The 15,047-nt window shown below is 50.1% G+C and overlaps 1 protein-coding gene across 3 annotated transcripts in view; it reads right to left on the reverse strand.

The window, feature by feature from the left end:
- bahcc1a (BAH domain and coiled-coil containing 1a) overlaps window positions 1-15,047 on the reverse strand; it is a 60,315-nt gene that overhangs the window by 11,022 nt on the left and 34,246 nt on the right. Inside the window, exons 4-17 of one of the 3 annotated variants that reach the window (XM_084036596.1) lie at window positions 13,311-13,433; window positions 10,735-13,098; window positions 10,483-10,597; window positions 10,191-10,390; window positions 9,840-10,001; window positions 8,212-8,579; window positions 7,497-7,842; window positions 5,708-6,655; window positions 4,202-4,371; window positions 3,949-4,085; window positions 3,674-3,787; window positions 1,098-1,212; window positions 551-785; window positions 22-216 (exon numbers count right to left, since the gene is read on the reverse strand). In XM_084036596.1, coding sequence (XP_083892722.1) covers window positions 22-216; window positions 551-785; window positions 1,098-1,212; window positions 3,674-3,787; window positions 3,949-4,085; window positions 4,202-4,371; window positions 5,708-6,655; window positions 7,497-7,842; window positions 8,212-8,579; window positions 9,840-10,001; window positions 10,191-10,390; window positions 10,483-10,597; window positions 10,735-13,098; window positions 13,311-13,433 — 5,592 coding nt within the window. Of the gene's footprint in view, window positions 1-21; window positions 217-550; window positions 786-1,097; window positions 1,213-3,673; window positions 3,788-3,948; window positions 4,086-4,201; window positions 4,372-5,707; window positions 6,656-7,496; window positions 7,843-8,211; window positions 8,580-9,839; window positions 10,002-10,190; window positions 10,391-10,482; window positions 10,598-10,734; window positions 13,099-13,310; window positions 13,437-15,047 lie in introns of all 3 variants that reach the window. The other 2 variants (XM_084036595.1, XM_084036594.1) reach the window with 2 other exon arrangements.

The raw sequence follows: 15,047 nt of genomic DNA on the forward strand, positions 1-15,047 counted from the left end.
ACTCAGCAGTCACCGCCTCACCTTGATCAGAGGAGCCGCTCTCCGCCGGGGAGCTCTCTCCCTCCTCCATTGCGTCCCGTCTCCGACCGCGAGGATCCCTCGCTCTGGGCTGGCTCAGGCGGGACGAGCCCTGCGTCAGTGTGGTGGATCCCTTTTTACGTCCACGGCGCACCAGTCCAGTCCAGCTCTCTTGGGGGCCACTGTCAACACTGGCTGCTGAGAAAGTTTGGAAAAACCAATCACAGATCTAAGTTAAGTGTGGGATTTTAGGGATTCACAGATACCGATAATGATATCTGAGATCAGGCCGATACTACCTAAAATAGCTGGATTGGACAAGATAGGGCCAAACTATTTAATGATGATATAAATTATTAAATGTTATTTTATTTTTTTGTTGCCAGTGCATGATTTATTATTTTAATAATAAAAGACAGTAAATGTGTGTGTGTGTATATATATATATATATATATATATTTATTTATTTGTCAGATGGGTGAATACACTGTGCTTATTGAAACAAATCAATACTGGGATGCCTGTAACTACCTGTGTCACTTTGTCCCCCAGACTCTCGCCTGGAGTCAGCTTTGCTTGTGCCCTGGCTGCGGTGTCCATGCTTGGGGTTGGAGTTGCAGGGCGAAACCTCCTTGTCCCTGGAGCCCGTCCCTGAGAGAATCTTTTTACCCTGGGCCTTCTGTTTGAGCTGAGTCACATCACCGGCCAGCTTGGAGCCCAGCATACTGTGGAGACTGCTTTTTCTGCAGCCCTGTGCTTTTATCTGCTGCAACAGACAGAGATGAGAGAGCCAGAGAGCGCCAGTTACACTCCCGGTCACAGCAGCCGCAAAAGCATCAGAACGTTAGAGGGAGAGGGCTCTCGTTTGCTCACACACAGAGAAGAAAAAGAAACCGTAGAAGCCCCAATGAAACATATATATTAATATAGAGAGCAGAGGAATTGACTCCTGAGGCGAGCACCTAATTAGAAATAGTGTGCAACAAAGGAATATATCAAACGCAAAGAAACAAAGAGTGGCCTCTTTCATTACTAGATGCGTGGAGGACAAAAGGGAGGAGGACGAGGGGACCCTGACCTGTGTGCAGCTGAGCCGCTCAAAGCCTCGACTGGACAGCCTCTTCTTCCTTCTCTGGCTGTCTCCGCCCCCTCCTAGGTCCTCCGGCGACAGTGCAAGCCCCGCCCCCATCGACCTGCCAGTCAAAACAAGGGAGAGGCATTCATTAGAGAAGAATGGCGACGGTGTGAAAGGAAAAGATGGGGGGTGGTGGGGGACATCACAGGGGAAAACAGAGTTGAGTCACCTCTCTGTGGGATCTAATAAGTCTCCTTTCTCTGTCTGATGAACAGAATGACAAAAAAAAAAGGACATGACGAGCCTAGTGTCTGAACCACACACTTGAAAAAACGGCATCTAACAAGGAACCTGGGATTGTTTGAGGGCAGTGTGGCATAAGAAGCCGTAACGCTTTATCTAGGGAGTGTCTGTGCGGCTTGTGAAGCACTGCATAGCTTTGAAAAGCTACACTGAAAATGGTTGGAAGGCATTGCATTTGTATGCAGCTCTATTGTTCTCGGCGAATATCATAGCTCTCCAGTTGCATTTTCATATCAATGTAGCCGCACTCTTTCCCCTACACTGAGCGGCATCACAGGCCAACCACTCCAAATGCCCTTGAATTTCTCTCTGGAAGCCTGCCCGTAGACCACACTGATGTGAGCCAGGCCGTACTCAAACGAAAAGATTAACTTCCCCTCTCCGGGCGTGCGTGCGGCCTGAGAAATCTGTCGCATTTACAGAGAAAGCGGGGTTTTGGATGTGATGCAGACAAATAAAGCACATTCAACATGCGATTCTGTAACTACACTATCGTTTCGCACTGTGCGTCTTCGTTAATGGTAACGCAGGGTTTGCATGTAGGCGCCGATTGTGTGTAAATCTCTTACTCCAGAGTGTGTCAGCATGCATCTGTAACAGAATGGGGGAGATTGTCGGGCGGTGGGACTGTCTGCCCACTGAGTGACAGCAGAGTGACAGAGGTGGCAGTGAAGTGTGAGTTGTCCCTGTGAGGCAGATCGCGCCACGGCTTGCCTTCTGCTGCTGACAAACACAATATGACAGAGTCCCTCCCCTCAGTGGGGGGGCTGGTGGCGCCGAGCGTACAGTGGCTAATTAAACAGAATTGATTAGCAGGGTTTGCTGGCTAGCAGTAGCTCTCTCCAGCCTTCCTCCCCCAATCAAAGCAGCACCACAAAGGACCCCGGCGCTTTACCCACAGGAATAGCAGAGGCACGCGCAAAAAAAACAAAAAAACAATGCCTGCATAAATGCTCATAAGCACACAGCTGCATCCATGCCTAATTGCTGAGATGCACAGAATGCCCAGGCAGGGAGGCTTGGATTTATGACTCCCGAGAACACTACCACACACCATATTGTGGCTCTAGTGAAATGAGGAGAAGAAGCAAAAAGGCTGGGCTGTTAGCCGCTGACCCACTGCCCTCCATCATGGCACCCAGGCATCTTGTAGTGGCATGAGTGGCAGGTGCAGTACATGCTTTTACATAACCCCGCCATGTAAACGCAACATGAGGCTAATCAGTCCCCAGTCTGCCTGCTCCTTGTTCAGACGTGTCATGTCATACTGCTGCATTGTACACACCTGAGATGTGGTTCTAATTTTAACACAATAGAGCAGCGGGTTCCTGCCCCAAACCCCAGGCCAAAGCATTACCATGCGATCGGTGCCGGCCTGACGAGGGGGGGGCGGGGGCACATGGGTGGAAGGAGAGTGGCAGCATAGGGGCAGCTGGGAACACGGTGGACCGTTGCCCAAAAAACCCACAGTGGGACGAGGAGGGAGAAGAGAAGATGGAGAGAGAGGGAATACTGCAAGGTGATATTTAGTGCTCTAAGCCTTTCCAAACCCTGATGACAAGGCTAATTGAAGCCTGACAGGAAACATTTATCCCCTGGACCCACTTGGTTTATCAGTCCCCCCCCCCCCCCACTTTCACCAAACAGCAACTGGCCCTGTTTTGACAAAAGCTGATGCTTCCAGTGATTGTTTTTTTTTTTTCTCCCTCGTACACACATGGACAATGTATGAGAGGTCTAAATGTCAGCTTATCTGTGAGAGCCTGGACTGTCTGACCATCACGCTATCCTTTTGGACCCCTGGTGACCCCGTGGGGCTGTAATGGCAGTGGTGTGTCACATTCCCACTGGTAGGACAGATTACAAGAGAATTCACAGTACTCTAATTACATCCTCCGCCTGTCATCTCCCCCGGCCGGCCGGCAGCCAGCTCCCCCCCCCCCCTTACCACAGCACATGCACTACAGTTATGCCACTAGGCTGAAGCCTAATGAGAGCTGTGAGTAGTATTCTAGGTATGTGTAGTCCATACATAAATCATGCATGAATATTCTATAATAGCGTACACATATGCTTACTATGCCGTTACACAATTAACAGCAGTGTTGATTAGATAAGAAAGGGTTCAAGTGGACTTCCTTGAGTGTTTCAGTTGTGTGTCCCATTTCCTGTTTATCCCAATGAGAGGCCGTCCCTGTGTGCCAGTGATACAGAGGGGCTTATAAGGCAAGATTGGACTCCAGCCCGCCGGAGTAGACGTGCCGAGTGATACTCACTTGACTTTCCTTTGGCCCTCAGATGAGGACACTGGGCCCGTGGTGAGGGTGGGTTTCCGCTTCCTCGGCCGCCCCGGTCCTCGCCGCGCCGGGCTGCGAGGTGTTTCCTCCTTCCTGCATGCACACGCAGATGTAAACGGACAAGCCGAGAGAGAGAAGAAGTCTGACGTACGGCACATGGAAACTCAAAAGTGTTGTGGCAGCAAACAAACGCAGAAAGGAATCAACTGTGCTTAAGTTTGTGTTGCTTTAGATGTGCTTCAGGTCACACTCACTGATGGTCGTGTTTCCTCTGAAGTTTGGCCAGCTCCTTTTGCTTCTCTTTGTAGCGACGCTGCAGCTCGGCCAACTTCACACGCATGGCGAGCTCAGGACCGTCCATCGTTTCCATGGTACCTTTGGCCGGGCACACCTGAGGTTCACATCACTAGTGGTTATTTCTTGTATCAATAATATCCTTCCCTAGTTCCCTAATGAAAGACCCTATAGGAATTGTGTGTTTTCAAGGAATTAACACTGATGTCTTACTGGTTCATTGCGAGGTGTCCAACTGCATTTCCTACGTAGATTGAGGATCCTGCGTGCTGGGAAATGTCGCTCTGAACCCGTGCTGCTGCCTTCCTGGGAGCCCATCTCCAGTGCACGGGCGGTGGCCAGGGTAGCAAGGCTCTGGAGGTCAAACATCAGCAGCTCCTCATCTGTGATGGGGTGGAGGGGGAAGAATTGTTTGGTTCATGTTGCGTCTGTCCATGCTTGATTTAAAGACACTGCAATTTAACTAAGCTTGTGTCCTAAGCATATGAGTGACACATGTGCGGCTTATTATCTCAGCAGTATCTCGTGATATAGCTAATAAATGGAGAGGGGTGAAAAATTGAGGGAAAATGGGCACATTAAACCTGTATTAGGAAGCAGCGGTGTATCATTTCAGAGGTCATATCAATGTGGACTCGCCAGATGCTGCTACGTCAGTGGCCATCTGGGCCAGGCTCTTCCTTTATAGCCATTTGACTGTGGCATTGACTTGCTAAAAGGCTGAATATCAGGGGGGTTGCAGTCTAGTCACCGAGAAGAAACATGAAATGTTTGACTATCTTCCGTCTATACATATATAAATAAAAAGAATAGCGATTCTTCTTCCTTGTTTTGGAAAAATACTATTGTTGTGACTCGACATGTGACACTTCCTCGAGCTGTCAACAACATCGCATCACAAAGACGACATCACTGCCTGTAGAACCGGTTGATGATACCCTTTTTATAGAACCCTCTTTTGGGAGCAGTTAAATGCATTAGGATGCTGTGGTAAACACAAAACATCCTTATGCATGAATAAAATAAAAAAAAAATAAATAAAAAAAAAAACATGGCGCTTTGAAAAACAAGGAAGCTTTTAAAGGCACTTTAAAACAATGGGGTCTAATTAGCCAGGCAATGCTCCAGGGTGCTGAAAACATCGACTGCTTTTGTGATTACACACTAACTTTCAGAGAGAGAGAAAGAGAGAGAAGCCAATTGGTGCCGTCTCTTTTTCCCTTTTAGTTATAAAAGTGTGTGTATTTGCAATTGCATGTGTGTTTTTTAATGCGTGTGTACGTTTGTGCACATGTGAATCAAACGGTGGCGGGATGGAGAGACAGAGAGAGACGGCTCCCTAAGGAAAGCTGGAAGGAAAAGGGAGGTGTGTGCACCCCTCGCTAGTAGCTCAGCCCTGTCCTCCTGTTTCGTCTCCCTCTCCTGAGGCCTCTGCATAGTTAGAACCGCCTTTTAGAAATATAAAAGTGCCTTTAACACACCAAAGAAGAGAAACGGCGAGCAGGCGTGCACACGGCCTCTCTGGGGACGTGTTAGAATCCACCAGGGGCTCTTGAGACCAGGAGTATCTGGGAGGGAACGCGGAGCGACGGAGGCTAGGAGTGGGAGTTTGTCTCGGTGGACACGAGGAGAAGGAGGGCAACTACGAGAGAGAGAAGTGCATCCTGCCGATATGAATGTGTGCGTGTGTATTAGTAATCGAGGACGGCCGTCCCTCACCCTGGCTTTTCCCACAGGTGCGCTTTTGCTGCTGCAGCTCCAGATCTGCCAGCTCACTCAGGAGCTCCATGCCGTGGTGGGGGTTAGGCTGTGACGGGGCAACTGATGGAGCGCTAAGAGGAAACAAGGGAAATGGAGGGATGTCTGCGCAGAAGGCAGCGGCAATCAGCAGCTCCAGACTCCAGTAGCAGGGCACGAGAGGTTTGTCGGGCACGGCAACAGTTGCCTGGTGTGGGCTGGGGGCGGAAGCTGAGGCGGGGGACAGACACACAAAATCCCCCGAGGGGTCTTCGGGGGTCATCACTTTCTTATGCTTCTGCTCGTTGTTCTCATTTGTTCCCTCGAGGGATGAGGGCTGAGGCTCGGGAGCCGCAGGGGAAGCGGGGTCGAGCTCGATGATGGCGGGCAGCCCTGGCTCCTGCTTCCCGGGCATGTTGACCTTTTGAGCGTGCTCCACCTGGCTCTCCTCATCCGCCGCCTCATCATCCTCTTCCAAGGTGATGACAGCTTCTGGCCTTTCGGGCTCCTCTGTTGAAAGGGGGACTGGACAGGAAGCAGCTTCGCACACCGGGCTCTTAACAGGGGGGCAAACCAGCACCTCTTCCTCAGCGGGCCCCTGCTCCTCCACCTCCCTCTCTCCAGGCACATAGTTGGCTGCTGTCACCACAGCTACCTCCACCTCCTCCCTCTGTTCCAGAACACTCTCCACCACCCTTTCCGCATCTTCCTGCGCCACTTCTTCAGGTGGGTGTGGCTCTGGGAGGGGCCTGACCACCACTTGGCAGTCTAGCTCCTCCCCCAGGCTGGAGAGAGACTGGGGAGCATGCTCAGCAGGCTCCGCTTGGACTGCTTCCAGGTCGGCTGGCTCAGCCAGTCGAACGTCCTGGGGGGAGGGCCCGCTCCTGTAGCCCATGGCAATAGCAGGGTAGGTGTATCCAGGGGGCAAGTCTATAGAGAGACAGAAATATAGAAATTAAAATCATTAATTGTCAATATTAGCTAAATAATTCTGATACATTACATATTATAATCACAACGGAAATTACACTTTGATACAGATCTGAAGTTCTTCCACACCAGGCCCACATTAAGCGTAATTCCCTCGCTACCTTTGAGGTCACAAGTGATGAAAACCAGGAAAAGGAAGTGCACTCTGCCTTGATCTCCCCGCGGTAGGGAGGGAAGGGTAGAGGACCACTCACAACCTTGTGCGAGTCTGTTATTTGAAGCGGAGCGAGGCTTTGGTTTATCAGAGCACCTGACACAATTCCTCTGGCGTGCGGCGGCCGTTAGCCAGACATTAATGATGATGAAGAGAGTGCGGGCCCCGTGGGGCGGAGGAGAGGCGAGGGCTGCTATTGAGATGTTTCTCAGTCATTACTGAGGTAACGGTAGTGGAGAGCCCCAGCTCAGCCGTCAGCCATTTTCTGCAGCTTTGAGCTGTTGAATCAGGGGCTCGCCAACAGAGCCACCCACACATATTACCAAAACACCAGCAGACAAAAAGGATCGGTTACAACAGTGGCTATTCCAATTACCGCTGTATATAATGTAGAAGGTGATACTATAAATTTGCTGTCCCTTTTCTCTTGCCCTGTCAGTTATTTGGCTTACTGTCTGTACCTAGCGGCATCTTGATCTTATTAGGAACATGTTCTTTGACAGGCTGTCATTTGATGCTATCAACAAGGCTCATACTGAAGCTATTGCAGCGCATTAAAGGCAGCTGGAAAACTTAAAGGCCCACCTCTATAGTTTTGTTTCGAATATAGATTTTGTTCATGCTCACCAGGCTCCAGAGACTGTGGGTAATCCTGCGGCGGCTGCCCCTCTCCTCGCTTGTCCTGGGACTCGGACCCCTTGAGAATCTGAGGTGGGGCGGGGCTGATGGCGGGCGAGTGAGGGGCCGCTGCGGCGGGGCTGGGTGCAGGGCAGGGCGTAGACGGAGTGCTTTTGGGATGTGGCCGTAGAGATGGGGACTGGCAACAAGGGGACAGGTGAGCGGCGCAGGCCCCGGGGGGAGGGGTGTTCCTCTGAGGCGGGTTGTAAGAGTAGGGCTTGGCAGGTTTGGACGTTCTCGGCTCTGAAATGAGTTCCTCGAGTTCAACCGAGGGCTCACCTGGTCTCTTCTGCATCTGTGGCAATAAAAGTAGGTTATTTTCATCCCTACATTCACAGAAGGGGCCCTAAATATGTGAAAGATTCCAAGCATATGAATTCCTACATTAGAAATGCAATAACCAATTCCTTGCAGTCTAGTCATTGACACTAAAAGCTACTTGCTCCACGGCCTATATTCAGTGATTATTCCCATCCCTGTGAGAAAGTCAGCATATCCAAAAAAAAGAATATTAAGGGGAGTTAAAAATAGACTAAGTAGTCATGTGAGGAAAGCTGACTCACAAACTCTTCTTCTTCTCTTTTGTATGATAGCTAGATAGACAGACAGACCTCTCTTCACACTAAAATCATAATGTTTTTTACATATTTTGAGTTACAATCACCTGTGAACTGTGAGTGGCATGATGTTGCATGTCCATGCCATGTACAGCTCTGTGCTGCTGCTGTTGCTGTTGCTGCTGCTGCTGTTGTTGCTGCTGCTGCTGTTGCTGCTGCTGCTGCTGTTGCTGTTGCTGCTGCTGCTGTTGTTGTTGCTGCTGCTGGGTTTGAGTCTGTGGTTGTGGTTGCTGCGACTGGTGGCTCTGGTGCTGATGTTGATGCTGATGCTGGAGCTGTTGGTGCTGCTGGAGAGCGTACAGCTCCTGTTGCCGTAGAAACTGGGATCGGGAGTACACAGCAGGATGCTGCATGTGGGAGGGTGGGCCCCGGGCACCATACACAGGGGGCCATAGCCCTGGCTGCTCCATCACATCTAATGAGAAAAAAAGGAGGAGGAATGTGATGGAGGGGGCTACCTTAGAAAAAAAAAATGTACGCACATACACACTTTTTTCCTTTTGATTCATACACATCAAGACTATGTGCAACATACTAGGAAATAACATTTTGTTATCATATTCTTATTCAGTCATTATCTCACTCTCCCACACATCCATTGCAAAACAGTTGAATCATTTAAATATCATTTTATAGCAACGACATAGACAAATGTCTTCAGGAAGAAAATATTTTGGACTTCACAGAACAACATCTCCCCAGGCAGCAGCAATCCCACACTCTCCCCCGAAACAGAAAGCTGCCTCTTAAGAGCTGCCTTGAGAATTAGCTGGAATGCTGGGAAATAAAACTAATGGAAATGATAAAATGTGAACAGATGAGGATGGCTGTAGTTTGATTAGAGGTCAAAATACTGGGGCTGGAAATATTGGCGAGTTCAGCATGGAACTTCCGCCAAAAAGTCCCACCTGCCCAGCCAAATCACAGAAAAGTTTAGTTCCCATGTCTGTGGGTGGACAACCTTTCACACTGTGTGACTTTGAAGGACCAGTACAACTTGGTGTGGGTGATGTGCTATGACGGAGGTCCCACTTGGGAAGTAGTGGGCCTACACAACCTCTAAAAACATTTTTAAATTCCCTTGCATTAAGCCCTTTGCCCCTACACCCACTTTCTTCTAGACACACCAAAAAAACAAAAAACATCCTTGTTCAGAGACATAAACTTGGATGTTTCCTGTGGGAAAGCTTTTGTGGATGCACTTCCCTTCTCAGCTGAAACTCCCGTGGAGCACAGAAGGAAACGTTCCGTTGAAGATCGTGAGCTAATTAAATGTCACAGCCTGCTCACTGAATATGCGTCTATAATGACTTTTGAGAAGTGATCTTTCCCTCACTCTCACACTTCCTCCTTCTCTGGTGTGGTACTCAGTGTGTGTGTGTGCTGCACATACAGTATAGTTTTGGATGAGCACCCTAACCCGTCAAGAGCCCTATTCCTGCTGGGCCGAGCAGGTGGCGAGCAGGAAATGTTGGAATTGTGGCGTGTGTGTGTCTGTGAATGAGCCCATTAAAGGGAAATTCATCAGCGGGCTTCACAGGAAGTGATTCTGTAGACTGTAAACTACCAACTACCCTTTAATGTTAATGTCATAATTTGCCGCGTGTGAGGCTGTTGAAAAATGCTTTGTGAATAACATTGGCTTTATAGAAGAGAAAGCAAGTCTGTGGCATACCCAGGTGATGGGTCGCAGGATGGGCGGAAGGCTCAGTGGGCAGGACCACCAGCTGGGCAGAGGGGTCCTGAGGCAGAGGCAGGACTGGCTGTAGAGGGCCTGGCATGGCTGCTGAGAAACCTGGGGGCAGATTCTGGTGCAGGGCTGTATGACCTATACCTGCTTTATAGAAACAATAACAGTTTAGATTAACATACCCCTTGTGTGTTATGTGAAAAAAATAGCTGCAAATGTAATAAATTGGGAAATACATTCTAAACCTGACTGGGAACTAATGAAAAGATGCTTAAGTTGAAGTGATCCGGGATGCTGATGCAATCTCAATTTCCAAAACGTCTCATATTTGCTTACCATAAGAGTGCCCTGTCATCCATAGGGATGGGCTTCCAGTTCTTGGCATCCAATGATGGTGGGCAGAATGTGCAGCAGGATCTCCTAATTGTCCAGACTGGAGCGTCGTCCCGCCCGGGACCATGAGATGAGAGGTGAGGTCTCCGTGACAGCTGTTGGAGGGGTGGATTCTTGCAAACTCCACCCTTTCCTTATTATCCCTGGCGCCAGAAGGAAATGCAAATGAATTGAAGGTTCCTAACAATAACATCTTTGAAATGGGTATCAAACATTTGACTTTACAGTCGCTTACCTGATATATGCATCTCTTTCCCTGTCCAAGCAAGTCAACCCTATCTGTTCCCCACTCATCCTCTTCCTCTCCTCTTCAGCGCTGGGATCTGAAGGGTACATGGAGCGAGGAGGTCCTGCGAGACAAACATTATCTTAACCATGAGCTCTCACCTGGTGAGGCCAAGACTCTTACAATTTCTCAAACCACTACTATGGATAAAATACGGACATATCGGACCAACAATGCTTATTAGTTTGCCCCACTGCTTACCTTTCACTGAAGGATGTACCCTGCCCTGTCGGCTGTTGTGATGACTGTCCGCTGAACGACAAGGCGGCTCCCGTTGCCTCGCCACAGCCACTGCGATCCCCACCGGTGGTTGCCGCACCTCGCTTTCCCCGTGACCTGCGTCCCCCATATCCCGGCCCCGCCCACTGTAATCGGGGCGCTCATTGTCATTGCCTGGGCCCTTTCTGGATGGCAGAGTCTGTTTGTTGCCCTGCAGAGCACAGCTCCCCCCAGCAGCACCTGATTTGAGGCTTCCCAGTCCTCCAAAGGGACTCTTCTGGGAGAGAAGCAGTGGCTGTTGCTGGTTGCTGTACTTGAGTAAGCTTTTCATGGCACTGCTCTCCCCCTGTGTGGGGCCCTGGGGCTCAGGTTGCTGCTGTGGCTGCTGCTGCTGCTGCTGCTGACTGAGGGGAGGTGCGGCTGGAGGCTGGGGAGGTGGCAGGCTCATGCCCGGCTGCTGCTGCTGCTGCTGTTGCTGCTGCTGCTGCTGCTGGGAGTGTTGTCCACCAGTGGTCCCTAACTCCATGTAAGACTTCCTCTGCTCCTCCTCGGGTTGTGACATGTGGTGGGGAGGCCTCATGGCCCAGGGTGGCACCGGGGGCTGCTGGTGGTGGTGCTGCTGTCCACTGCCGTTGCTGTAACCATAAGGTGACATGTCCATCTTTCTTTTCAGCTCCTGACTGGTCGCCTGGTTCAATTCAGCAGGAGAAGGAGCATCCGGGCAAGGTCGGCCATGCTGCTGGTGGCGTATCCTGGCTACCTTTTGGCCATCTCTCTGTAAGGAGCAGCTGACCCCGGGACCAGGGCCGTGGGCTGCTCCAGCCCCACTATGTTGACCCATGCTTTTACTTCCAAGTGGAGAGGCGTTGGGTTGGGGTCCTGGATGGGAACAGTCTCTGTACGGGGAAGTGTTGACAGAATGAGGAACAGAATGTCCAGCCTTTGGACCCTGCGGCAGCGAGGGTCTGAACACATCCATGTCCACGCCGCTGTTGATACACTCGGCACTGCGGGATCGTACAACCTGGTGCTGCTGTTGGGGATGTGGGGGTTGTTGTAGTTGGGGAGGCTGAGGAAGCTGCGAGGGCTGAAGGTGTTGGTGGTGGGACTGCATCCAATCTGGAGCCTTCTCTGTCTTTCTGTACGGGTGTTGCTGTTGCTGCTGCTGCTGCTGCTGCTGTTGTTGTTGCTGCTGTTGCTGTTGTTGTTTTCTATGCCAACTACTATGGTGCCCACTGCCTCCATTCTTTTCTATTACCTTATCCTTGTTATTGCCACCTCCCCCCACACTGCCCACCCCGTGGCATTCAGGGTTACCAAGCTGGAATGGCCCACTAGATTTGTCCCCCAGGCCTGCCACAGATGGCACAAACGTAGGCCCCGTGACTTTAGGTTCTCGGCCCACATTGGCTGGCCCCCTCTCATGTGAGGCAGGGTTGGCTAGAGGAGCAGGAGGGGGCGGGCAGAAGAAGTCCGGGTGGTGGTGCGTATGGTGGGAATGATGTGGATGGTGTGGGTGGCTGGGGTGGAGCTGGAGGCAGTGGAACCCCCCCGGGTGAGGATGTGTATGGGGGTGAGCATGAGGGTGTGGATGGGGGTGTGCCCCTCCGGCGGCAGAACCCATGTGTAACGGCGGGGGCACAGAGTAGGACAGAGAGTGGTGGAGGGGTGCCTGACCCCTTTCCAGACAGTCTGAAGGTTGTTCACTGATCCTCATCTCCCCACTTATCCCCTCCTTTGTGCAGCGACCACTGCCGCTGGACCCCATATGCCGGACTTGGCTGCTCCCCCCAGCCCCCATGGCACCAAGGGCTGTGCCCTCCCCCCCACAGCTGGACATGGAGGCCTTAGTCCCTGCTCCAGTTCCCGCATCTCCATTTTGCATCTTGCCATTATGTAAGCAGGCACTGAGGGGCTTGCCCATACTCTGAGGGTGTTCTTTGCTGTACTCCATAGTGAGGGATGCCTTGTGCCTCTCCAGGGCCCGACTGTTGACCTCCTCCAGGGGTAGTGGGTGCTGTGGATAGTGTGGGTGCTGCTGATGGGTGTGAGCATGGTGGTGGTGCGTGGGTTGAGGTGGCTGGTGGCTGTGGTGCTGTTGCTGCTGTTGTCTTTCTTTTGCCTCCTGTTTGCTACTGGACCTCTCCTTGTCCTTCACAGGTACCACTCCCCTCTCCACAGTCCCCTCTTTGAGGCCCTTGTGTAGACTCGTCCCTACCCCTGGATCTCTGTCTCTGCTGCAGGACCCCTGAGAGTGTCCTGAACCTGCCCTGGACATTGGTGGCAGACTGTGGTTGGCTGAGATGAGAGGTGGCTGGGACGGGAGACCTCGAAGATAGAAGTTCTCTGAGAGGAAGAACGACAGGCCGGTGAAGACAAATGCATTAGTCAAGAAAGGAAAAGGCAATGACAGAATTAGATTATTCAGCTATAATGACAGTGTCCCTAGGCATCCTCATATCAATATCCCACATCAAATTACACCATGCTATGTTGTATAAATTGGATTTAAATGTCTTATTTCTGTCTGATTGAATTTTAATAATCTCATGCCTCACCTTTTTGCGTGTCATAGAAACGGTGCTGCCCGTAGAGAACTCCACTGTTGGCATGGTGATCCAAGTGGCTCATGGGAAGGAAAGTGTGGGCCAGACTCCCTGAGAATCGAGGATACCCTGGAGCTGCTGAGATGGATAGCAGAGAGAGGGAGAGAATTGATAAGACAGGACAATAACCTCCAAGATGCAGTTATCCAGACTAACACAGCATAATCCTTCTGGTCCGATGCAGCTGGTGGTGTTCATACGCAAATAAGTACTGGCTCTGCCTGTCATGTTTGCCTTTCCTGCCTGAGTTTATAATGCAAACAACACAAGACAAGCTCTGGGATCGCCGTAATGTGCAAAATTTGTCTTTGAAACATATGGCTCTTTCTTTATCTCTCTCTCTCTCTCTCTCTCGTAGCGCTGCAGGCCTCTGTCCGTCTGAATGGAGCGATAAGGATGGATTTGAAACTTACAATAACGAGAGAGCTGGGCGGCTGACATTTACTGACCTACATCAGGGTAAAAGGTCATTTGGATGTTGGACCTGTAAGCTTGTACATCTGGGCTTGATGCATCAAGCCCATCTGGAAGACGTTTACACCAAAACCAAACACAAAAAAAAAAAACTAATTTTGCAATGGGACATTTAAAAGCACGAAGGTCTTTGATGGTTGAGGAGAGCAAAAACATGGATTGCAATGAAAGCCCATCACAATATTAGGACAAAGAATCACCATGGCAACCCACTTCCACAGCAAATGGGTAACTGACGCATCGAGATAAATCAATGTCAATAGAATTACCCTTTACAAGTATATAAATAATTATTTCACACAATTGCAAGAAAGTAATACAAATAAAGACATCAAAGTACTGTAACTTTAAAAAAAAATGGTAATTTTCAAAATTAATATACCATTTTATAACCATACCCTACAGAGCATATTACGTAATGTGATACAGCCATGATGAAACCTGAGTCCTTTCCATCTTCTTCATGCTTCACACAGGCTACAGAGAATTAATAAGGAAAGACGAAATTATCACCACGAGTGAAAAAAGATATCAGGGCATTAAAGGAAAGAGAAGAGACCAAAGACATGCAGTGTTATTTTTGTCTAATTGCTTATTTTCAGACAGCACATCTACTGTCCACCAGCACCACATTCAGCCATCTTGGTAACCACGGAGTCATCTAGACGAGTTCAGGTGTCTCACGTCTCCCTTTCCTTGCTTTTGCACCTGCATCGCACCACTTTCAAACACAACTCGCCGACGGAGTGAAGCAAGAAGGAGGGGGATAAAGGGAGGCAAACGGCGCTCTAAAAAACGAAATGAAAGACAGACGTATTTATGTTGGCAAGCATGCAAACCTGATCCCGGAAAAGCGCAGATGGAGTTCATTTGGCCGCATGTAGCGTGTGTGTGTGTGCATGTGTGTGTGTGCAGCGCCGGGATTTTTTTTAACGGGAGCTCCCGAGTGTTGAATGTCTCACTTTCTACCGGTGGAACAATGGGGCCGATGCTGGGAGCCGGCTCGGGGGAGGGAGGAGTGTTGTGGTGGGCTTAATGACCTCGTCTCAGAGCGGCCTCCGCATGCTCCCATCTTAATTAATGAAATGCACAGAGAGGGCAAACAGTCCTGCAATAACACAGGAGGTGCTGAGGAGGGCAATGGGGTGATAATTACATACCCTCACTTTTTCCTCTCTTTTTACCTATTTTTCTATCTCTCCCCCATTGTCCGTC

The sequence above is a fragment of the Eutrigla gurnardus genome (assembly GCF_963514095.1).
Source record: "Eutrigla gurnardus genome assembly, chromosome: 20".
Lineage (NCBI taxonomy): Eukaryota > Metazoa > Chordata > Actinopteri > Perciformes > Triglidae > Eutrigla > Eutrigla gurnardus.